Source organism: Rhamphochromis sp. 'chilingali' (genome assembly GCF_963969265.1).
Source record: "Rhamphochromis sp. 'chilingali' genome assembly, chromosome: 12".
Taxonomy (NCBI): domain Eukaryota; kingdom Metazoa; phylum Chordata; class Actinopteri; order Cichliformes; family Cichlidae; genus Rhamphochromis; species Rhamphochromis sp. 'chilingali'.
In genome coordinates this window covers 17,711,638-17,737,050 of record NC_137939.1, presented here as the reverse complement: position 1 = coordinate 17,737,050, position 25,413 = coordinate 17,711,638, and the positions used below count along the sequence as shown (strand labels likewise).

At 42.3% G+C, this 25,413-nt stretch overlaps 1 protein-coding gene across 8 annotated transcripts in view; it reads left to right on the top strand.

Annotated features, from left to right (window-relative positions):
• The window catches only part of myt1b (myelin transcription factor 1b), a 153,516-nt gene that overhangs the window by 99,135 nt on the left and 28,968 nt on the right, over positions 1-25,413 (top strand). For 6 of the 8 annotated variants that reach the window (XM_080898964.1, XM_080898960.1, XM_080898961.1 and 3 more), the window contains exons 3-7: positions 13,610-13,716; positions 19,796-19,850; positions 21,638-21,668; positions 22,769-22,831; positions 24,500-24,861. In XM_080898964.1, the coding sequence (XP_080755090.1) occupies positions 13,610-13,716; positions 19,796-19,850; positions 21,638-21,668; positions 22,769-22,831; positions 24,500-24,861 (618 nt within the window). Of the gene's footprint in view, positions 1-4,765; positions 4,903-13,609; positions 13,717-19,795; positions 19,851-21,637; positions 21,669-22,768; positions 22,832-24,499; positions 24,862-25,413 lie in introns of those variants that run through there. The other 2 variants (XM_080898963.1, XM_080898965.1) reach the window with 1 other exon arrangement.

The following is a 25,413-nucleotide window of genomic DNA, read 5'->3' as shown; positions in this document are numbered from 1 at the left end:
TACAGTGTTCCAGTCAGAGGTTGAACTGAAAGCCTGCAATAAGGATTGTTCCGAACTATGGCTCATTCAAAGTTACCTAAACAGTGTTAAAAAAATAAATGTATGGAGCTGGGAATTAGCAGCATATCTTTATGTAGTTTATTATATTGTGACTTGTATCTTATCATGGGCTATTATGGCACATAATGGTCTTTTTATTTTACTCTTTTTGTGTACAGCGCTTTCTAAATCTTTGTCTGTGACATAAATAAACTTTACTTGCTTACACCTGAGAACCATGGGAATGCCAACTCTGTTTCAAAATGTGAACATTTTAAGACTGTTTGTGCATCTATATCACTTTGTCACATATCCACAATACATAAAAACAAGGAAATTCAGAAGCAGTCTAACGTCTATAAGATTTTACACTATATGCTAGTCTAATGGCAACTATGATTTGATTTTATCCACCAGCTGAATTGCTAAGGCTTAGCTGTCATGATACGCACTTCCATTGTAAGTGATGTTGGACATAGTCCTCATGTCACCAAAAATACATGAGATAGTTTAGGCAAAAGTAACATGGCTCTCTGTTTGTATCAGCTTTTCTTTTGCTCAGCAGGAACAAATAATGGGGAAACACAAAAAGGAAACTACTTAAAGCAGACCTGAAACTATTAAGGGAAATCAAAACATATTTACTATTTTGATTGATCAATAGTTCAGTCTTCAAAAGCTGTGAAGAATACCAAAACCCTGCTTTCAAAGACATCACCTTGGATTTCTACTTTATTTTCCCTCAGTCCGTTTAACATTTAACAAAACAAAGTGGGGGTCTTTACATCTTAGATGTGGAGTTCCTGCACAGCCTGTACATGTAGTGCCCATCTCTCCATCAGCAATTCTGTTTTCAGATAAAGTCCTGCTGTGATCTTCTCCATGACAAACATCATCTTAACCCTTTCTCTCAGTGCTTTTTTTTTTTTTTTGGGGGGGGGGGGGGGGGGTATGGTTTTAGCTGAAAGATAGCAAATCTTTGCTTTCCTACAAGCAGCAGAAGAGATCTGACTGGATGATTTTATTTAGTTAATCTGCTGATTAATTAACAATGCAAATACTCATTATTTGCAGCCTTCTTATTTCATTAAAAAATTTGAAGTCATGTCTATCAGAAGATATTTCAGTATGGGTGTGTTATTATTTTAGACCAGCCTGAAAAAAGTGAAGCTGTCCTTTAGCAAAACACTGCTGGGTGGACATTTAAAATCATGGATTTCTCAGAAATCCAAGCACCTTGGCTTATCTGTATCTAATGAAAGCTGACAGATATGGGTATGATAAAGATGCATGCATGTTGGAGAGAAAGAAGAAGCAAGGTTGGGGGTATGACAGTAAGAGAGGGGTTGGAGGGAGGGGGCATGTAGGAAAATAAAGTCATCATGTTATGAATCTGATTGTTGTCACAAGAGTGGACTCTGGTGTCCATCTGTGCACGAAACCAGGATGTGTTTCTGTGTCAAAGTGAGCGTGCGTCTAGTTGCTATTTTTTAAAAAAAGAAATAAAGCTCTTTATTTTGCTTAACAAATTATTCACATCGTTCACATCATTTGTTACTTCAAACACAAATTTGCTCGTTTATCAAAGAGAAAAACTTTTTCCCTTCCGGTGGAGCACTGACTCTTACGTCTTTCCACCAGCGCAGCCCAAAGTTGTTCCAAATAGAGATGCTGAATAATGATAATGAAAGCGTAGGAGTGAACATTTAAGAGGACTTTTGAATAACGATGATGATGAAGATGGAGTGAAATTTCCATTAATTAACTCACGGGAGTCATTTTCTCAACAATGTTCTGTTTCCTGCTTGTCCCTGTGTGTGTTTCTGCGTGTATTTGTTTAAACTTTATTGTCACTGGTGTCTCTAGGACAGCTGGAGGCTATGTCAGAGTTCAGCTGCTTGTTATACAGAGCAGAGAATGAGAGGAGAGAGGGTTGGGGGTGGGGTGGTATGGTGTGGGGAGGAGTGTTCACATTCATTTGCGTGCGTTTGCATATGCCTGTGAATGTGTAGTGTGTGTGTGTGTGTGTGTGTGTGTGTGTGTGTGTGTGTGTGTGTGTGTGTGTGTGTGTGTGTACGTGAGTGTGTATGTGCATGTTTAGTCCTATCTGGGTAGTGGAACAGAAGGGTGAAGGGGGGTGAATAGTGAAGTTAATGGGCTAATGAGAGCACCGTGCTTAGGAAGAATACAAGAGGCTGTCTGGCATGGCCAGATAAAAAAAACTTGCAGAGGCATTAGTGGAGACCCAGCAGTCCTCCTTAACGGCGACACGTTCTTTGTCCACGCACACCAAAAGCCACTTTAATAAGCAGTGAATTCATTATAGATGTGTTTCTCTCGTTTTTTGGAGCCATAAAAGCAAAGAGATGGAGAGTGAAGGGATGTGGAGAGCAGATGTGTAAACTAGAAAACCACATCCAGTTTTTTAGGAGCATTAGTTTCAGTTTAATGTTTAGATATGGTTAGCTTTGTTGTTCACTCGATGATAAGAATAAACATGAAAACTACGCTTCAGTTAAAGGCTGTGTCGGTCAGATATTTGTTGACAGCATTTAGAACCACACTTCTGTGCACATTCAAGTAAGTTTAGCTCAGATGCGCACGGCTAAAACTAAAATTCATCTAGTTAGTTTCATTTCATTCAATGTTTAGTTCAGTAATCAGAGTTTGGGCTCAAATAAGCGGATTAAGTTGATTTTGTTTTATTTGATCTAGTTGGACTTCTTCGTTTTAAGTAATTTTTAAGTAAGCACTTTAGTTTAGTTTAGTTTAGTTTAGTTTAGTTTAGTTTAGTTTAGTTTAGTTTAGTTTAGTTTAGTTTAGTTTAGTTTAGTTTAGTTTAGTTTAGTTTAAGCCCCGTGGCAGCATGTAGAGCTTGTACCACACCTTTTACCTTATGTCAGCTGGAACAGGTTACAGTCCCTCTGCAACCCCATTTAAACAAGCCTCCAACAGTCTGTTTAAGGGCATTTGCAGCAGCTGTTTCAGTTAGGTTTAGTTTAGCTTCATTTAATTTAATCTGTTGGAGTTTAGTTTTGGTTGACACAAGTTGAGTTGAGTTTAGCATACACAGTTGTTGTCAGCTGTTCAGATTTGTCTGTTTGTTTTCTAATTCAGTTACGTTTTATTTGAATATCTTTAGTCTTCAGTGTTGAAAATTCAGGCTTTATGAAGCAAGTTAAGGGATTTTTCTTTGGGTCAAGAGGAATGCATTTCGTGCAGATTTGTTACATTTGTTACAGTACAAACGGGCTAGGAGCGAGCTTTGTGAATTTAGTTTTGTTTTCTTTCATTCTGTCTTTCATTTTCTATTTTCCAGCTTGGTGAAACAATTATTGACTTGTTCTAATAATTCCTTTTTTATGATGAAGACTGGAAATTTGACTGTAGTCCGACTGTGTTAATTTACTGTGCTGTCACAGCTTAGTTTAGTTTGGGGGGATTTTAAAAGTTTTTCCAAGTCATCCAAGTTCTTTTTATTTTTGTTTAATTTAGCAGCATTGATTCTTCTAATAATGTATACAGGTAGCTTAGCTTGGTTTAGTCACTTACATCTACTGTGCTTACACAGAAAGGGAAAGTTGAATTCAGTGTAGTTTAGTTTATTTATTGTGACCATTCAAGTTTAGAAGTGAGTCAAGCAAATGTGGGGTTTTTTTGGTTTTGCTTGAGTTTGTCTTTTAGCTTACTCTAGTAACATATAGTTATTTGCTAGCGAAGCTTATACTCTGGTTAAGGATAATGAAATTTAGTTTAATTCACTTCAATTGAGCAAAAAGGGAGGCTAAACCGAATCTGGTTTTACATTAACACTACAAATTTCAAAGTGTAGACAAGCACACGCCTCCAAGAAAGGAGAGGATATTGTTTGGCAATGTGCAACTCTCTTCAACAAACAATAGCAATAAGCAATCAGAACATTAAATGTACATGAAAAGGCTGTAGAATGTGTTGAGGTTGCTTTACCCCCCATTACATCTTGGAGAGATGGGGATGGGGGTAATGGGAGCAAGCAATGGGAGAGCTCATTATCTGGCAGACCATCTGCTATTGGGAGGGAGGAACTGTCTGTCTGTCCCAGACACAGACGCTCTGAATAGGCCTGAAGTTCCAGTGAAAATGCTCCTCTAACTTCCCTAAATTAGCTGTACATCTGGTACATTTGGTCACACGTGATGAGGGAGGCTGGTGGAAACTGACCAATCATGTTTTAAAAAAAAGTAGAGAAAAGAAAAGAGATGTTGCTAACATAAGCAGAATGTAGAAAAATATACCTTGCTTTAATTCCATGTTTGTTTACAGCTAGATTCATCATTCTGCAGCTCGGTTCTACTTCATTACGTGTCCATGCAGTTGTCCACGAGTTTGTGGTGGACTTGTGAGATATTTGTGATCTAATCCCGCGAAGCTCTTTGTGCAACACGTTTGAATCTATGTTTGATGTCTGTGGAAGTTTTCAGTGCAGCAGCATGTGCAGGTTGATGTAAATGAAGCAGATGAGAGTTTATGTGCATTCAGTCAGATCGCTGGGGGAGCGTGAGTGTGAGAAGTTGCCCGGCGCAGCAGATGCTCTTTGTTGCTGTTGTTCGGGCTATTGTTGTTGAAAGCTGACACTGAAGGGGCGGGATAGGCTCCAGCTCTTGGCAGCAGGAGGGCAGCCTTCCTTCCTATTGGCTCCCGCGCGTGTCGGTCAGTGGTCTGTCACCGCCCCTCGTCACTCCGTCGGGAAGTTGAAGTAAAGTTTGAGCAACTTTGTTAGGCTGAAGTAAACTTGCCAGCAGCACTTGACGGCCGCTGCGGGACTTTTCAGAGGGACCGAGAGAAGGAGCACCGCAGAGATGAAGCTGTGCCGCACTTTTCTAGGTTCGTATCGCTCACTTTTTTAAACTGTAGAGGAGCAACTTTGAAACTTAGTGTTTAAACTTTGTGTCTCGGCATCTCCATCTCTCTTTAGAATCATTGTGCTGACGCAGATATAAGCATACAGTCAACAGACACGCGCCGGAACTTTGTTTTAAAAAGTTGCAGCAGCTCTGTTAGCGTCCAAGAAATCCCTTTAGAGACATTGTGACCATCGCTGTACTGAATTAAAAGACGCTTACAGCTCTGTCTGGTTACACCAGTTGTAACTTCAAAACATCTCCGCGGGGCAAACTCATCGCATGCAAGCATTTCGAAATAAACTTAAGAAATGTAAACTTGAGTTCTGAGTACACAGCAGAGATAAACTCCAGCCTCTTCGGATAAAAACTGGCCAGACAAAGGACAGTCGGTCCCTGGGGGACCGTGTGGCCCCGGTACCATGGGGACACTGCCAAAGCTGCGGGCTTATTAAAAAGTTTTTTTTCTTTCTCTCTCTCGGAGTGTGTGTGTGTGTGTGTGTGTGTGTGTGTGTGTGTGTGTGTGTGTGTGTGTGTGTGTTTAGTCTGTCGGCTTGTTCCATCTGTCGAGGGACTATAGGGGCCTCCCCCGGTCCCATCCTAAGCGCTCACTCAGCTGCTGCCCCCATGTAATATTTATACTGGCTGCCTGCACTCCGCACAATATAGCCACCATACAAGAGCTATAGTGCTGCAGGCCTCTGCCATCTGCATCTGCAGACAGACTTTAGAACAACAGAGGAACAAGTTTTCCCAGCTCGTGCACCGGCTGCTCGATTACTCACACTCAGCCTTCAGAAGAAAGTTTTTGTTTTCAGTTTTTATTTCTTCAAAATAATAGCCACAAGGGGCGACCGATTACAAATGTTAAACTGTGCCAACATAGGCTTATACAAAGTGACACGGTGTATTTTACTTTTTCTTTCCGAATGAAGTGAGTTTACCCGTGTCTTACCCTTCAAAATAAAAGGCAAGAACAAGTGAATGACTTGATATTGTAAAGTTTTCAAACGTATACATTAAATAGGTTTAGATCTGTCCATTCATGAAAGTGATATTTATTCATTTATTTATTTATTTATTTATTTATTTATTTATTTATTTACGGGGGGGGGGGGGGGGCAGTTTGGGGTGAGTATGGAAAATAGTTTTATATATATTTATATATGTTTTCAAAGTAAAAACGTAAATAGATCGACTATAAATACGAGTCATTAGATATTTAAATTAAAGACAGTTTAATTTTCAGAGCTTGGACTTATAAAAGCTGCATTCTGCTTTGTTTATTTCAGTTTATATTAAGGATGAAATGATTGTACTTTATTTTGTCAATGTTTCCGTTCAAAAAATAAATAAAATGCAGTGGTGATATGATAAAGTTTTTAGACCTTTAAATGGAATAAACATTAGTTTTGGATATTCATTTTTCATAGATTTGGCATTCCGTTTTGTCTGTATTAGTTTATAACGAAGGCAAATATGGTTCAAGTTTTATCCTTCAAAATAAAAGCCACAACAGTAAAAAAACAACAACAACAAAAACCCACCCACTTGGTACTCTTGTGACAGTGTGTTCAACAGTATTGAAGTTTACATGTAAGCATTCATATTATTAGTGTAAAATGATTTTACTTGAAACCATAAGATTTACCTTTTAAAATAAAATATAAAAAACTGACAAGTTTGAAGCAACGTTATCAATGATTGGGACAAATGGAGCAAATATTGCCTATTTTAAAGGTGAAATATTATCATTTTAAAAATAGAACCTTTGTTTGATGCCATTAAAGTTAGCTGATGGCAGATAGTTAGTGTCAACAGTGGGCAGACAAACGCTTTTGTTGCCTCAACAATGAGCTGTAGTAGATATTGTTTGCCAGAGCTGTCCACGGTTCTGAACACGCACAGAATCTCTGGAGCAGCACTTTGGAGCTGTCCGCAGTGCTGATAGCAGCGAGCGATTGTGATTTGAGATTTGAGGCCTTTTCTCTCTTCTCTTTTACCGCCAGAAAACCTCCGTGTGTCTCTAGTTCACACCTGACCTACAGGCCTCAACTTTGCGACACCGGTCCACCCTGTGCTGGATCATGGCCCGGGATATTTCCTATCCCCCCTCTCTTTTGTTTATTGGGTTGTCGATGGCGTTGTTGTGAATCCATTCTCTCTCTCTGCGTGTCTCTTTCTGCACACCACTGTCTGAAATCATACTGATGGCGGCGTGCACGGCCGGTGATTGATTTCAGCTCCAATGCATAACAATGGGATTTCACAAAAAGAGCCTGCTGCAAAGAGATAAGAATTTAATAGAATTTCTGAAAGCTGAAGGTTGGGCTTTTTGAATATTCCCTACGTGCGCGGCGTGGAGACAGCAGATAAAGGATGGCATTTGTGGGGACTATTCTCAAATGGCTTGTAATGAATGGTTGTCATTTCCACTAATGGTTTCAAAACGGCAAAGCAAAAAGCATGATGTGAGCAACATTTGGGAGTGACTCCAAGTTGCTCTGTTAAGACCGGCTGTTTGTTGTTCGGAGCTGCGGCGGTCAGCCTAAAAACGATGAGCAGATCAGGAAGTGAGAGTGATTAGTTGTCTTAGTAAACTCCTGCTTCTCTTTTTATTCAAACCGATATCACACTTCAGTCCTTTCGTCGCCTCCCCTGAGCATAAATATTTTTTATGCTCGGGGGAGACATATAATCTCCCTCTTTGCCTATATGTCGTTAACCCCCACCCCCTTCTTCCCATACGGAGGAGTTATCAGATGCTGTCAGCGCTGCGCGCATATCCAGACTCTGCTACTACATCAATTCACGGTCCTCGACTAAAAAAAAAAAAAAAAAAAAAGTCCCCCTGAATGAATTATTGGACGGTACCACTTTCCGGGGTGCGTTGGGGGTGGTGAAGGATTACAGTAATGCTTTTGGGGGACATCAAGAACTTGTCAGCGGGTGAAATGTATAAAACATGAGCTAATTCTGGTGTCTAATATTGTGTTGGAGCCCAGAGGCGTAGAGATGCTTCACCAACGATTACACGCTGATAATGGTGTTTATGGGATGTTTGGGGAAATGGAAACTTTATTTTCATATGTGGGAAATGGCGCGCAGTTAGAGTCAAATCTGGTTTAAAGTTGTACGTTTCGCTGGCTTGAGACATGCTTAGGAGAGAGGAAGGACGAAAGTCAGGGAGGGGTGTGTGTGTGTGTGTGTGTGTGTGTGTGTGTGTGTGTGTGTGTGTGTGTGTGTGTGTGTGTGTGTGTGTGTGTGTGTGCGTGCACATATGCCCATTGAGTTAGTGTGTAGTAAGAGGGGACTTCAAGCCCTGCCCATCTGATGCTGGAGGTTTTACTACAGCTTCCGTGATGTCATGGCAAAGGGCGGAGGGAGGAGTTGAAAGGGGCGGGTGGGGAGTTGAGAGGGGATGGGATGGATGGAGGGAGGAAGGGAAGGGTGGAGGGAGGGGGTGGTACAATGGCTCATGAGGGAAAGGTAAGTCAATATTACGTTTTTTCTCCCCTCCTCGCTGACAAAGGCAAATGAAGCCATGTTTTTTGCTTACAAACAAGTAACATCTTAACGCCCGGATACGGAGCCGTGCGCCGATGCGCTGCGCAAGAGAGGCCGGTGCAACCTTCAGCTCGCTCTTCTTATTTATCACATCTGGACGTTTAGAACGGGATAGACGATTGCTTTTTACAAGAAAAAAACAAACACATAGAGCTTTTACTCGGGATATCGTGCCTCTTTAAAGAAAACTACTTGGCCTGCAACTCTAAAAAGAGAGCGAGAACGCGGCGCCGAAACCACAGAGGAAATATTATCGGATACAGGTAATCAGAAATGTTTTGAGTGTTTAGATCTGTGATGATTCATCTGGAATTACCCAGCCTTTGTGCGTGACTTTGACTGTGTGATATTTAAAAGCATCCCCCCACAGCGCGATTTAGCACCGGTTTAGTGTTGATGTCACATTTTTATATTTCCTAATTCCCCGGTGTGGATTAAAACTTACCCACAGCTGCGATCTCCCCACAGTTTGACCTGATTTTTTTTCTTCTTTTTTTCCATTTATTTACGTTGTCAGCTGCTATTAGTATTTTCCGCTCAGGATGGAGATGAAGCTATATTTTAGCCCCTTCCATGCTGCGTGTGTTTACACCGGCGCCGTGTAATAAGTGGGAATAAACCAACTATGGCGCTTTCTCGGAACCTCAGTTGATGCGTGCACTTCTCTGCCACTCTGCCCGTGTCGAATAGTTCATCATCAGAGTGTGGGGCTTGAAGAAGACACACTCAGTACGATGCTCCATCCTCTGCTCCGTCCTCTAGTTTCACCTTCCTGTCTCCAGGAATAAATTTGCTCGTTTACTGTACCACGTCCCACCCTTTCTAGTAAATTGAGATATGTGTGCAGAGTTTGTATTATTAGAAAGGTAGAGCAGCAGGAGTCCTGCGTGTGTTTGTGTGTGGACAGATGGATGGATGGAGTGAGTGTGATTGCGAGAAAGAGAGAAAGGCAAAGGGAAGGATGGAGGGAGGGGTTGACCATTTGATCCTCTGCAGCAAAAAACAGAGATGCTCTCTTCAAATGTCAGCCGCCTTTAGTAGTGCGCAGATGAAAAAAAAGTCCTCAGAAGCGCACTGAAAATAGACGCCGGGGAGGGGAGCCTCGAGTGGCACGTTTCACTGGATCTTTTCGGACTGTGGCACGGTGCAGAAAGCGAGCCCGTGCGTCTGTGCTGTTGTTGTTTTTTTTTCTTGTTTTTTATCCCTCACACCCCCCACTCCCTTCTCTTGCTCACCCCACCTTCTTGCCTTGCTTAGATGGCCGCGTGATGTGTGCGCCTCGCGGCTTGTCAAAGCACCCGCGTCCTAAGATGGAGGAAAGAGATGGGGCTGCCGATGATGGTGATACACAGAGTGTTATGTCACCCGCTCTTTAAGTTTCTCCCCACTCCACTGTAGCAGTAGTAACCTCAGAAGAGAGTGGGAGAAACTTGAGCTGCCCGTCAGGAAAGCTTTCGGCGTTACTTTGCTTCCTGGTTTTCGCCGTTGGAAACGCGGACTTTAAACGGCAGAATGTCTCCGCTGCTTTTAAATATCTGCGGCTTTAAAATAGTTTTTACAATCTTCCACTGGAGTTGGTTAAAGCTCGTTTAAATGCATGGAAAAAGCATCCGCAGGCCTATTGTTTGGCTTAATGTAGAATAAATACCGAGCCACACATGTAACGCATCCTAGGCAGAAAAGATAAAACACCTATTGTTTTTCTTCTGTTTACGTTTCCAGTGAAATGTAGCCTAGTTTTGGAGGGGGATTACCGAATTAGGTTATTGGTGCCTTATGCTGCTACAGCAGCGTATAGAGCTGCGTGTAGCAGCCTCTGATATGACCTGCTCCTGTGTGTGTGTGTGTGTGTGTGTGTGTGTGTGTGTGTGTGTGTGTGTGTGTGTGTGTGTGTGTGTGTGTGTGTGTGTGTGTGTGTTTGTAGTTACTGTGATAGGAGGAAACCTCGCTATTTATGAAGGGTTGAATAGGCGATGGTGAGGACAGCAGGTGCCGGAGGAGGGAGCGCAATAAACGCACTGGAGGAGCAGCTGGGGCCAAATTGCACCCTCGTCATTCAAAGCCTATCAGAAATCTAAGCAATACAAGCAAAGGTCAGGGTTGGCCCTGGCTTTCAGTAGAGAGGAAGCATTTCAACTGAAAGGCTGGAAATAATGAATTTCATGCCTGCATTGAAATGGGAAATAAATAAAAAAGAAAAGTGAAAATTAATTAAAAAAGCAAGACAAAAGTGCACAGATTCTTCGAGAGAGGAACGCAACTTGGAGAAGTGTTTGGAAAACAGAGAGGTACAGATTTTCAGGTGTGCGGCTCAGTTTAGTCTTAGAAGCAGCGGTTTGTGTCATTTTCTCAGAGGTCAAGGTGACCCTCAGGGGAGCTCCCCCCTCCTAAAAGCTGGTTGCCATGGTGCTGTTGCCTTTCCATCCAATCCCCATCACTAAACTGATAGTAGCATCTTGCAAGCTGCCCCTCTTTTAGTCACCTTTCCTGTTTAATTTGCCCTTCAAGCTAGGATCTTTAAATCACAAATTTGCTTTTCACACCTGCCTCATAATCTGGAAACTCTCCTTTCTTTTGTGCTTTGACACAAAGAAACCAACAGAGTAACATGAAACCACCCCGCCGGTGCACAACTTTTGATTTCTCGCTCCCGTCTGCTCAGCTCGCTGTAATCACACTAAGTTATCTCTAAATCCTGCTTAACAGGGGGCCAGGGGTGTACAGCTGGCCCCAGCGCTGTACACACACTAATGCTGTTACAGACAGTTCACCCTGGTATTTAATCTAACTATGGATTTAGACCTCTTTGCTCTATTGTCCCAGTACAGTAAGCCGTAGTCCTGTAATGGTATTACTTCAGCCTAAACTTTGTTTTCAGGTAAAAGGTTTTCTTTTTTGGATCAGGTATTGATTCTTATCATTTATTTTCTTTGTGTGCAGATAACTGGCAAATCTGCCCCTCAATAACAAAAAACCCAAGCTAAAAACCCATTCATTTTGCATTCACTCCCACCTACCGTCTCACTTCTGATTAACCAAACGTCCCCGGTGAATGGCTAATTGTCTCATACTCCTCCAACTTTTGCTGTAAAATAATGAGCTGTGAGTCTTTTAGATGGAGAAAGAGCAGCATGTGATCAAAGAATCAGAGAGAGCAGATCCTGAGCACGCAGGTTCAAATCAGTTTTCTAATTTCCTTTTTTTTGTTCTAAATTTAACACAAGATGCCAAAGAAGGGTTAATTCTGACACCTCTTTCTGTGATGAATCGCTTCAGCTTTGGTTCCAGCTGTATTTTCTCTCTCTCTCTCTCTCTCTCTCTCTCTCTCTCTCTCTCTCTGTGTGTGTGTGTGTGTGTGTGTGTGTGTGTGTGTGTGTGTGTGTGTGTGTGTGTGTGTGTGTGTGTGTGCAGCACGAGGTCAAGACTAAGCAGAGTGAACGGGGGGCTGCTGACACACGGCCCCAGGCTATGTGTCCTAATAGAGTGCTGTTATATGTTTGGCATTTAGGAAGGGCTCTCAGCTCCTTGTCCCCAAAACTAACAATACAGGATGGATGCTCACTTCACTTCACTTTAAAAGGAGGGAGAAAGACCAGAGAGGAAGCAAAATAGGCATGGGAGTTTGCCTACTTGTGTGTGTATGTGTTTGTGTGGAGATAGCTGAGACAGAGATAGAGATGCAGACCTAAAGTATTGCTGCTGTAATCACTTTTTCACTCTGGGGTGGGGTGGTGGTGAAAGTTGATAAACAAGCATTTTGTAAATGGCTGAGCTTTGGTGTGTCAGGGTGTGTGTGTGTGTGTGTTGGGAAAGGGGAGGGGGTGTTCAAGGGGTCTGCTTCAGGACCCCTTGGATGCGGACACACAGCCTTTTGTTGTCTCGTCCACCATTGCTCTCACTGCTTTTAGTGCGCCACTCTCACTCACGGGTTCACGCACAGGACAGTCAAGCATGGAAATAAAGAATAAAAAAACTTAAGAGAAATGAAAAGGTAGGGATGCAGTCAATAAAGGCCGAGGATTTGTTCAGAGAGCTTTAGGTTTTGTTGCCTCAGAAGACTGCTGGAGGTTATTTGTAAGAGCTGCATTAGTTATTTAAAAACATTCTATCTTGAATTCCCACCACAAATTCTGAGTTCTGGGCATGATTGCTCTCAAGCACCACTGCAGCTTCCATTTACATTTTCAACAGAGTGGCCCAAATGCCTGGTCATACAGTCAGTCTAAGCTGAAGGACGCTTTCTCTTTCAGAGTGTTCTGATATATATATATATATATATACACATAAATATATGTGTGTATCTCAGAAAGGATCAGATTTCACTGTACCAGCTCAGCAGTGCTTGAAAACCGAGTGGGAGAAAGAGACAGAGCTGAAGCGACACGAGTTGCAAAGTTCAGCCTTGAGCACTCCCAGAAAAAAGAAAAATCTACACTTTATTTCCCCACCTGATCTTGAAACTACGTCTCTGTTTTGTATTTAACACCTGCACTGGCATCACTATGAGCACAAAGGGATTTGTAATACTGTGTTTGTCTCAGGCCGTCATCACAAAGATAAACTGAAGAGCTATTACCTTGATGAAAAAAGAGTGAGGGGGGGAGGAAGAAGAGCGGTTTGATTTATGTGCGATTCATTATATGCTAGCCATTCTTCAACCTCTCTCCCCTGACATTGCTCCCCAGCACCACCACCATCACCACTACCACCACCCCATTTCTTCATATATACGCTCCCTGAAAAACTTGATAAAAATGCACAAATTTGATTGATTCTAATAGTAGACTGACAGGGATCCCAGCTGGGGCACTTAACTGTGCCTCGGTGTGTGTGTGTGTGTGTGTGCGCGTGCGCCCACGAGATGCATACATACTTGTCTTTTAGTTAATAAAGGATCGTCTGCAGCACGCTTGAGTGCCCCAGCATTCCCTCAAAGTAAAACCCCCACCCTCTTCTCTCTTCCTCTAACCACACACTGCCCATCTACTGGCGCTGATGATTTCACATGACAACTCTCTCTCTTTTTCCCTTCTTTTTCTTTCTCCCAAATCTGTCCCCTCTCCTAACCCATCCCTTTCTCTTGCCCCACCTCTTGCTCTTGTTTTTTCCTTTTCTACCAACAGAAAATGAGTTTCGGGGTGAGCTGGTGAACCAGCGGTGGACACGAGGCGAGAGGACCAGCAGCCGCTGTCAGGCCTCCCAGAGACTGCAGAGCCGTCGACCAATCATGGTGAGTGACAACACAGCCCCCTTGTACATCCCCACCCGCTTCATCACTCGCCACCACACCCCTTTCCAATCTGATTCTGCTTCCTGAGCATTTCCCTCCAATCCCCAACTCAGCAGGGGAAAGTCAAAAAGGGTGGAGGCAGATGGAGCAGAGGGCAATAAAGCAGGCTGTGTATATGTATGTGTGTGTGTGTGTCTTAGGGTGCAGGGTATTTTAGACAGCCATGCAGGACAGAAAAAACATGAATCAAACAGCACATCAAATCTCCCGCTTGGCCCTGCCCATCTTTTGCCTCGGCCCCACTCAGCTTAGTTAAGCTCAGCGTGGCACAGCTCAGCGTTTTCCTGCTACTGCTGAGTTCACTTCACAGGGTTTTTTTTCCTATTGAAACACAATAAAAAAAGAAACTCAAAAGGATGTCCTTGAGCTGCTCATACTTTTTTTAAGTGCATGATATTCTGCCTTATCAGCAGAGGAGAAAAATGCTCCCTTCCACCAACACCTCTTTTCTTCTCTTTAACCTGCTCTGCCGTGTCTAAAACTTCTGACCTGCTTTGCCATCCTTTCAAGGAGGTTTCTCCATTCTGAAAACAACAGTCTGACAGTCCTCTCTGAGATTTTCAGACACAGCCCAAATAAATTCCGGCAAGGACTCCCATTCTCAAAGCAACTCTGAACAAGGAAGGGACTAAAATGTTTACATTTTGAAACTGATAGCCACTGTGACATCACTGATGGGTTTTGGACCTGCTGTCGTAGTTTCCTGGAGCCAGAGGTAAATGAATTTGGACGAGAGGTTGAAGTTATTAGCTAGAAAGCCTGGTTTGAAAGCAGCATCTATCTGTGTGACTGAAAAGCACAGACCCACACGTGAAGCAAAACTGTTGCTATTAATTGCTTATTTTGCACAGAGCCCCCTTCCCGATTTCTTATTCAAATCGCAGTTTTTATATCCCGATTTCATTTATTAATGGAAGGAAGCTATCCAAACCTTCCTGGTGCTGTGTGGAAAAGCGATTGCCCCCTAAACCTAATAACTGGTTGGGCCACCCTTGACAGCAAAAACTGCACTCAAGCATCTGCGCTAACTGGCAATTGTCTTTCACTCCACTGTGGAGAAATTTTGGAGTGCTCTTCTTTGATGCCAAGGCATCTCAATTGGATTTAAGGCCAGACCTTGACTTGACCACCTCTTAACCTTTTTTTTTTAGCCATTCAGAGGTGGACTTGCTGTGTATTTTGGATTGTTGTTCTACTGCATAAGTCAGGTGTACTTGAGCTTCAGGGCAGACTTTAGAATTTTCTGGTAGAGAGCAGAATTCATGGTTCTATCAATTATGGTAAATCACAGCGGTTCTGAATCAGCAAAACAGCCTCACAGCATCATACTACCACCACCATGTTTGACTGTTGGCATAATGTTCTTCTTATGAAATGCTGACACAAGCCTTCAATAAGATCATGTTATCAGTTATAGGGGACATTAGTCACTGATATTGCATTTGCTTTGACCCCAGGTGCCCCTGCTGCTCAGCACTTTGTCTTGCTGCCGTTTTGTCCTTTTGAAAAACTCCCGAGTCTCTTTAAAGCCCCTTTTTGTGCTTCTACTAATTTTCTGCTTTGGAAGCTCTTTTGAAAAAGATGCTTTTGAAATAATTTTTACCTTAACTGGGTTTTAGTCTTTGAGGGGAAATACCTAGAAAATGTCATAATTCTAAGAATTCTACTTTCATCATTAAGACCAACTTTTAGTTTTTTCTTTGCACTGCAAATGAGAGCGACAATTAGATGGAACGAGATGGAAGAGAGTTTGAAGGAGAGAGGAGCGGGGGTTGTTTCCCCCTGGGCCCAGTAAAAGTAGTTTTGCTTCCCCCCTGATGGCTAGGGTTCATCTAAAGTGATGACTTTTATTGATTTGGTTTGATTTCTGCTACTGAAGGAGTGACAGAGAGGAGGAGAAGAGAGATGTGCTGCTTTCAAACACTACATCACGTGAAGAGGCCTCTGCCACTTATGATACCTTCTTATTGTCTTTTTTGACTTGCAGTAGAGATAGATGAAACAGACTGAGCATTAGCACCGAAAAGATGTTTAGTTACAAACCTTGAAATCATTCGAGGATGACTCACACTGTAAATGGCAAACCTTTGACAGCAGCTGACCCATTATGCAGTCAGACATGCTCAGTCTTCTCGCTTGCTCCTTCCTCCCTGAATCATTAAAGTGGAGCTGTCAAGGGGCTCGACGTGCGACGGTCCAACATGGAGGCCATGCAGAGGGAACTGTAGGCCCGCCTCTAATTGGCAGCTTCAGGTGATTTTTGGAGATGTCAGTCTTCTCTGTCAGTTGCAAATGCTTTTCTCCAACTCCTCTCCCTGTGTCGCAACCCCCCACCTTAACCCCCTCCTTTCCTCATCTACTCTTGTAAACCTGAAAATGAATAAAAGAGTCATTTATGTGCACCAGGGGACAGAGGATGACCTTCTCTCTGAAGTCATTGCCCCCAGCCAGCCATTTACATAGAGCTGTCAGAATGCAGAGCTGAGCTGAGGTCCTCCTGCACACAAAGAAGGACATAATTGATAATGTATAACACAGCCTGTAGGGAAGAGCCTTCCTCCTCCTCTTCCTCCACCTCTTCTTTTCTCCTTCTTCTGCTGCCACATTTCATCATTTCATACTAGTTAAACCCCACATCGCACACGCGCATATTGCCGCACACTCACAGCCTGAAACACTATCTCCTTCTTTTTCATTCTCTGCCTTTCTCTGTTGTGCATAAGACATTACTGGTACTGTGTAGGTCCACCTACATAGGTGCAATGTTCAAGGAGTCTAATTAAAAGAAAGCAAGGTAAAGGACAAGTTTTGAACATACCTTTAAAAAGGACCTTTTGAAAATGATTATAAAAATCAGGTGAATGCTTGCCTGGCTGCATCTGGATTCATTTGCAGTGACTTTGTGTTCATACAAATTTAATGAGCTGGAATTGAGAAAAAGGACAGGAAAGAGGGGAGAGCTCAGATGTGCTTACCTATTTAAATGTGCGTAGCTATGGTTACACAAACATGAAAGCAATGGGAGCCCTTTTCAGTCCAGGTTTTGATTCATCCAATGCCTATCAATATAGGGAGGAGGGAAAGGAAAGAGGGGGGAGAACTACAGGGGTAAGAGAATAGTATATCATCTTTTCATGAAGGAGGAATGTGTAGTTCAGTCTCATATGCACATATTCTGTATCGCATCTTCACAGACATCTTCTTTCCTTTCCAATAAAACCCAGTCACATAAAACATAGATCACATAGATCACTGTTTTCATATGTTAGCCTTTGATTCTTTGATGCATCTACTAAATCTCTTAATCACATTTAAATATAACTTTACCTTTTGTAACTGTGAAAATCTAAATTGATTTAGAGGTTAAACATTTATTAGAAAGCTCTTTTTGTGTTTCATGTCTTCTATTTTTTCTCCAAATTGCTGCCTTGCAAACTGTCTGGCCACCCTGCTTCACCGGTAGAAAAAGTAATCATATCATATTGGTTAAGTAAAAGTAGCAATAAGAGCTGAAACGAGGAATTGATTTTTCAATTAGCCTTGTTGTTCAAAGGAAAAGGAGTCTGCAGCTGTTTTGATGACTGATTAATCTTTTCAGTCAATTTTCAAGCCAAATCAATTTCTTGTCATGTATGTTAGCAAACTTGGGTGTGGATAAATAAACTATTTTAGTTTGACAGTTGGGGCTTTGGGAAAGCCATTTAATTAAATTATAGGTATGGGTGTTAATATTACAAGGTTATATGCTGTATCAGTAATAAAATCTAAAATACCAACAAGAAAAAGTTGTGTTCATACAAGTATACAAGCTGGTTATTATAAGCAAAATATATTTCTGCTCCACCACTTTTCTCTTTGAGGTATCGTACTATATGTCTTAACTTTTAGCTGTTTTATCTCTTTAGCCATTACTTCTACCTAATATTTACATTCATTTTCAGATTCACTTATCTATTACTTTTACTTTTTTATTTAAAATACTGAGCTAAAGTTTTTAATGTTTAAGCTTGAGGGCTCACCTGGTTATTGCATTTTCTCAGCACATGCTGTTTAGCTGTTTAGCTGTTTTAATATTTGACATTCATTGCTATTGATAATATTAATTTGTGCTTAATATTTCAAATTAGACAAGCCATTCCACATTTTTTCTAAATCTAGTGGGGTTAGATGAACAGTATTCTCTTTGAGACAGAATGAGAAGGAGGAAAACCCCCCAAAAACAACAACTCCGAAACATGCACATGAAGTACAGGAAGCTTGCAAATCTATTTCTTATATTCCATGTCTGCGCTTCCATTCTAACAAGTGCAGACAATTGAGTGTAAGGAAATGGATTTGAGCTATATGCAGGCAGGCACGCACTTGTGTAGGCTAAAAGAGCATACACACATGACCGAGAAGTCATTACTGCACACTCATCCGCTCCTCTTCCCACACAGCACTGAGAGTGGAGCACAGAAGGAGTCAACTGCTCCCTTCAGGCAGGGCACAAAGCTGGTGCTTGTTGCATGACTTCTACACTAAGCGCTTGATCAAAAGAGCTGAAGCCAGAGTGGCAAGAGACAGTCTGTGTGTGTGTGTGTGTGTGTGTGTGCGCGTGCATGTGTGTGTGTGAGGGAGCGAGAGGGAGAGAGAGAGAGGAGCATAGGGCAAGGCAAGGCAGTGGATGCTCGCAGAGGAAGGGAGGGGCCTGTGCCTGCACCTGTACCTCCGGCCAAACACTAAACATTAATGAATGAAGTGCACCCTCTTCGGGAGACAGGGGGAAAGAAAAGCCCTTAACAAAAACAACAACAGCGTGTTTCATCCTCCTCTCATCCCTCTTTCCCTCCTTCTTTTCATAAGTAGTCTTTTAGCAGGAAAGGGACATTGCCAAATAGAGAGAGGAGGAGAAAAAGACTACAAGAAACAGGGACCCCGTGTTTGAATCCCACTGTGGCTCTGCCAACTTGACTATAGAGAAGCAACAAAGCAGCTAAGTGGCTGGGCATGAAGAGGGGAGTACAGGCAACCGGGGGGATAAAAGGGTGGTAGACGAGCATAGGATGGAGGAAGAGTGAGACAGAAAAAGGGGTAGACCTGCGATTAAAAAAAAAAAATCTACCCAGAGTCCAGTAATCAAAGCTAATGGCTCCATTGTGTCTAAAAAGCATCTGATAGCTTTAGAGTGCATTGGGAGCAGTGTTCAGTGTGGAGAGGTAATGCTGAGGAGGTGTGGTCAGTGTGTGTGTGTGAGGTAGCAGGGTTAACACCTGCTCCTTTGTGCCTTAAAAGCTGAGCCAGGAGTTAGTGGCAGACCCAGCACACACACACACACACACACACACACACACACACACACACACACACACACACACACACACACACACACACACACACACACACACACACACACACATACAAGTCCTCTTCTTAAAAGGGTTATTACAGTGGCTTTCTGGCTGCCTGTGTGTTTTTGCTTTATTATTATATTCAGCATAGTTATGATTGTCAGTCCCTTTGCTTACAGGGGCCATGGCCCCTCTGCGTTCACCGCCTGTTGCCTCTCTACAGACTACAATCATGAGCACCACTCAGATGCAGGAAATTACAGGGGGAGTGATAAGAGGTGTGTGAGGGGTGAGGGTGGGGAGGGAGCTAAAAAGTAGCTTGAACAACCAAGTTTGTTTTTTCTTTCTACACCATGCTGCCCTTATAGTAGCCTAAACGAGACTGATGTTGGCTCTAGTGGGTTATAAGGTTTTTAAAGTATACTAAGTGAGTGAGGTTGGGCGAGCAAAGGAGAATTAAAGATATGATCATCTCTTTGTGTCAGAGCTACCTTTGGTGTGTTTTAATGGGAACTTCCTGAGCGTGGGTTACTATAGTCGTTGTTTTGAAGGAAGACAAGTGCAATTAGCTGTAGATGTGTGGTGGAAAATAGTGAGAGCATTGAGAAATTACCTCTGATGGTTTCTTTCCCCCTCTCCTTCTCCTCTTCTTTGCTCTCTCTGCTCGTGCTTTCTCCTTTTCTTCACAGATGAGCGTAGAGGGTGACGATAAGCGAACTCGCACTCGGTCCAAGGGAATCAGAGGTGAGTGTCGGTCACTCAGGCCCAGTCTGCAACAGTTACATTTACAAACACTCCTTCACAGCCAAGCATCTCTTCTGCTTTTTGACAAGCGTGTGGGTTCGTGGACTCAGAATGTATGTTTGTCTGTACACATAAACATGAGTGACAAAGACGGTGAATAAAAAAAGGTCTCTGCGTGTCTTTACTCAGCAGTATGTACACACGCTGCTCTCCAACATCAGAGCTTCTCTGTAGTATTGGATGTAACACATAACACGTGGAAATGTCTGCCCCAATATTAGCAAAGGCTAATTTGCTCCTCTAAGTAAATCTGTACATGTATGTGGCTACTGATTCCTCAAGTCTCTGCAACTCTTCTTTAAGAATGAACACCGTTCTCCCAAAACATATTTGGTGCTGTAATAACGGTGTTGGAGAGGGCTGTCTTAACACATTGCTCCAAATCCTACCATAGGTGTTCAATTATGTCGACATCTGATAACACCAGAGCACGATTCTAATCATTTTCATCCTCATTATAAACCATTCAAGTTGAGCCCTCATACCCAATGTATGACCCTTCTCTCTAAGGGCACAAACGAATGAAAGGAAACCTTGTGGCTTTATGTGTACGTGCTAATGCCCACTGAACAGATCAGTAATATCGATGCATTACTTTTGAGTCATAACTCCTAGAATATCACAAAAACCACAGCCCTTGCTACTCCATATTTTTTTAGTCCACATGTACGTATGGCTGTGTGTTTATGTGTACAAACACATGTAAATTTAATGTGCACTTGAATAAATGTGTAAATATCCATATTGATATGTGTGAGTTCCTTGGTGTGTTTGCATTTGCACGTGTGTTTGATGTTTAGAAACAAGACAGCAAAGCAACAGTTCACAGGGCGTTCAGAAGGCGTCCAGTCATTCCAACTGCATGATGAAAGACTGAGAAACTACGATGTTGCATGCGCACACACACACACACACACACACACACACACACACACACACACACACACACACACACACACACACACACACACACACACACACACACACACACACACAAACAAACTTGTGTGTGTATGCATGTGTGCATGTGTCTTAGTGCTCTTAGTGTATCTTGATACCCAGGCTATTTCTGACATGTGATTAATGCATGTGATATTGGAGGCCAAACTGAATTCTCCAGGATCCTATTGTTTTTTCATTTTGGCTTCAAATGAAAATAGGATATTTCTCCAAAAACTCGTTCTATCGCTCAGCTCCCAATCGATGCCCACAGCCGGCAAGTGTGCGCGTGCTCTATGGGAGCAGAGCGTGATTTATGTTTTGAAGGCAATTACTATAAGTTGGCCCTGAATGAAGTGCTGTTTTCTCCTGATGAAGGCAGTTTTCCTTTTAATTTCTTTTCCCCAATTATGGTAACTAAAGTGTAACAATTAATCATGTTTTATTGCTGAAGTCTGCATATAACTGTCACTTTTTCTGAACAGTGCTGTGCAGTTTGGCTGATTTAGCCTTTCTGTTTGTGTGTGCGTGCCTTTTTTATGCAGCATGTTTGCTTTACTCTTGTTTGTTTTACATGTAGATGTGTATGTGTGAACCCAGGAGCATGTAGGTGTGTTTTAGGATTTTTCAGAATGTGTGTGTGTCTAAGCCTCTATGAGGAATCCTTCTGGGATTCATATGCATTTGTGATTTATTGATCTGAGTTTCTTTTAGCAGCACGGCGTTCTGAGCAGTTGTTCACCTTTGTTCTCTCTCCCCGTGACCCCCCCCCCCCCCCCCCCTTTCAGTTCCTATTGAGCTTGTAGGACAAGAGCTGAGGTAAGGAAACACCTTCATCTTTGTGAAAATCCCTTTCATAAAGTTCATTTATATATCCCGCCAAACCCTCACCTTGTATCTCCCCCACCCTGGCAATCATACACTCTCTTTAGATGACGCTGTATATTATTCTTTTCCTATTACTCATTATCAGCACTTCTCAGTTTGTGGTCAGTGCCTCCAACAGGCTGCTATTGATTTCTTGCAGCCTTTTGTTGTTTCCTGCTATGAACACATACAGTACATCCAATGAAAAAGGTGTACGATCTTTTTGCAGTCTGATCAAAGGATGCAGCACAAGAAGAGAGGACTGTGAAGGGCTATTATTTAGTTTTTTCTCCCGCCCTTAGCTCCTCTCCATAGTTTCCCACTCAGGGACCAGCTTTCAGGGTCCACAAAAGCCAGTCATCGCCCTTCCTTGCCCTCCTTCCAAATGATTTTTTCATCCTCTCTCATTTTGTCACACTTCACCTCTGAGCATTGATCTCTACTCAGCACTCCAAAAAAATACTTGAGGTTTTGGGATTAAGAAGAAAAAAAAAAGAGGCCAGAGAGTGGCTGATTTAAAATGCAAATGCAGCATTTTTTAATAAGTGAAATTAATAATAAGGATAATTGGAGTAATAAAGGGCAATTGCTGGGGGAAGTTAATGAGAATTGAAATGAGCCATCCTGAGGGGTCATAGCAACCTGAATCAAAGGAGAGAGAGAGAGAGAAAGAAAATAGAGTGAGCAAGAACTGATGATGATGACTGGTGAAGAGAGCAGAGCAGGGGAAATTACAGCAGGCCTCGGCTGATCCTTATCTCTCACAGTAACAGGATATAGGCCAGGGTTGATGTATGACAGAGAATATTATGTTTTCTCTTGCATGATACCACCTGAATTCATGCATTATGTGTGTCTGGTAGAAGAGTGGGGACACGTGCGTTTGTGTGACACATGTGCTCAGATTGCATGTCTGTGCTTCACTTTATTTTGTTTGTCTTAATTGACCTTTTCTTTTTTATTTACTGCCTGTGTTTATCATTGCTACTGCACAGGGACTAAAATGCACCCGTGCCTTAAACATATCTCTAACCTCCATCCATCCCATCCAGCTGCCCCACCCCTGGATGCAATGGCTCAGGCCATATCAGTGGGAGATACTCACGACACAGAAGGTAGGGCAGATTAAAACCCCACCCTCTGTCTCTCTGTCCTTTGTCTCAGTCTTGTCTGTCCTCTCTGTTCTCTGTCCCATATCATCTGCTTTGTGCTTTTATTCGGCATTACTCGCTGTAATACTGAGCGTTAGACGAGAACATCAATGCTACTTTTATATCTGTGCGCTAATTATGAAGCTCAAGCCAGCAGCTGGATTTCTAGCTTAGCATAAAGAATACAGATGAAATGTAAAAAAAAAAAAATTATTAAAAAAGCATAAAGAACAGAATTGAGTGAAATAGCTAGGTTCTAACTATAGGTAGCCATGGCTATATCCACCCAAATTCTTCCAAACAGCACTTTGGAACCACAGTTCAAAGTGGTGGTCTTGGGAGACTTTTGTCCTCACCGTGACAACAAGATTCCAAAATCTATCTCCTGGCATAAAACAGTGCTATTCACATTACAGACAAACAAATGATTTCTTGATTAATGAGCTTTAAAGATTCTTATCAACTTAATTACTTATCTTTGGACACAGCCAGGCTAGACGTTTGTTAAGCTGAGGTAAGCTACATCTTTTAGTTTTGTAGTGTTAATAGTATGATGTTACTGAAGTCAAGTCATGAGCAAAATGGTCCTCTTTTGCAGTGCTAATGGAAAAGGATGTAGCAGAGAGTTAGTTGTTTACATTCAGATCAGAAGAAATCAGGTTCAACAAAAGTGTTTTTGACAAGAGAAAAAGCACAGATTAGAGGGAAGCTGATTGAGGATACGTTTTTCTGCTTTATGTCCACATTTCCTGCTTTTACATCTCCCAGTCATCAAATGAATCTAGTTCTCCCACTCATTACTATCCTTATAATTCCTTCTGATTATTTGTAAAATAAAGATAGAAATAGAAAAAATAGAAAAACCAAATGGTAAACTGCACAGCTTCTTGGGTTCCTCAGCACCATTTCGATTCTTTGTTATTTAAATCGCAGATGGAGACAATGTGAATGACTTTTAAAGATACTTACTGAGTCAGATTGCAAATAGAGCACATTCATTATGTCACATACCAGACTCCCAGAGCATCTAAATCTAAACCTAAGTAATAAACCTTTCAGTGGGCAGTGGTGAAATGTGATTTCTTCAGGTGTTATTCCAGCTTCATTCCCCATCCCTCCATTCATCGTCTGTGTCGTTCGCCCTGGGAGATCCTGGGAGACTCGGGGCAGCTCACTGGCTTGTGACTCGTCTTTATTGAGGGGCAGATATTAGCTATCTGTTTACATGTGTATTTGTTCAGCAGGCAATTTTGAGGTGCACTTTGTTTATAGATCATTCCTCAGACTCCCTCAGCGTCTCCCAGGTGAGCGTAAGAAGGAGTTTATTGGATTTCACCCTCTGCTGCATCGCCCGCCCGCCTCTCCATACGAGTTGTTCATTAAACGTTCCACTCAATTGGCTGAGATTGGTTGTGATATCTGAGTCAGCTAGCATGGCGCCCCCCTCAGGCGTGTTGATTCATACTGGAAAAAGCAGCTCCATCCTGTTTCATGTCAGAAAAAACCCCTGCCTCCTTCTGCTGTGGTTCTGTTAGACGTGTTAGGTTGTTGTTTCACTTATAACCCAGCTTGATTTTCTTAATTTTGTTCTCTCCCTTTTCTTCTTGTCTTCTCCTTTTCCCCCATCACAAGCATTCTGGGTTGCCCAATAGCAAGAAAGCGCCGTCTAGACGAAGCAGAGGCAGAGCAGGAACAAGAACAGGAAACAGAACGGCCTGCCTCCAAGAGGAAGTCCCACCCCCTGAAACTAGCCCTAGATGAAGGTTTCAGTGCAGAGAGTGACGCAAGCAGTGAGGCTGAGGGCGATGGAGAGAAAACAGAAGGAGCCAAGGTAGAAGAGGAAGTGGAGGAGACAGACACAGGTGTGGAGGAGGAGAGAGAGGAAATGACAGAACTCACACAGGACGGACAGACAAACGGTCGGGAGGAGAACACACAACAGAAAGAGGAGGAAGAGACGTATAAGAAGGAGGAGAATTTTGCAGCTGATGAAGGTATGAAACATAGCTTGTTGGTAACAAAGAGGGGTACAGTGAAAAATAACCACAGCATCAAAGGAGCACATATTCATCATGTACTTCAATACTGAAGCAGATTAAGGCCAAGATACCTGACTGTAATTGCTTGATGGGTTAAGCTCCCAAATTGGTTGATCGTACGATTCCCACTGGAGTGTCTTTTATTTAGACCCCACTCAGCTTCCTCACTACCTGCTTCTTCATTTGAGTCAGGACTACTATAATCAAGGAAGACTGGTATTTCCATTAGCAGAACTGATATATTTAATTGTATCGCTATGTTGGCTCTAGTCAGTGTTGGGAAAGTTACTTTTAAAATGTATTCCACTACAGATTACAGAATACATGCCCCAAAATGTATTTTGTAACGTATTCCGTTACGTTACTCTCATTGAGTAACGTATTCTGAATACTTTGGATTACTTAATATATTATTATGCTGTTTTACAACTACATGATTGTACTATGCTGTGTGATTTATTACTATTACTGAAGGTTACTCACCATACCAATAGCAACTAGATTTTT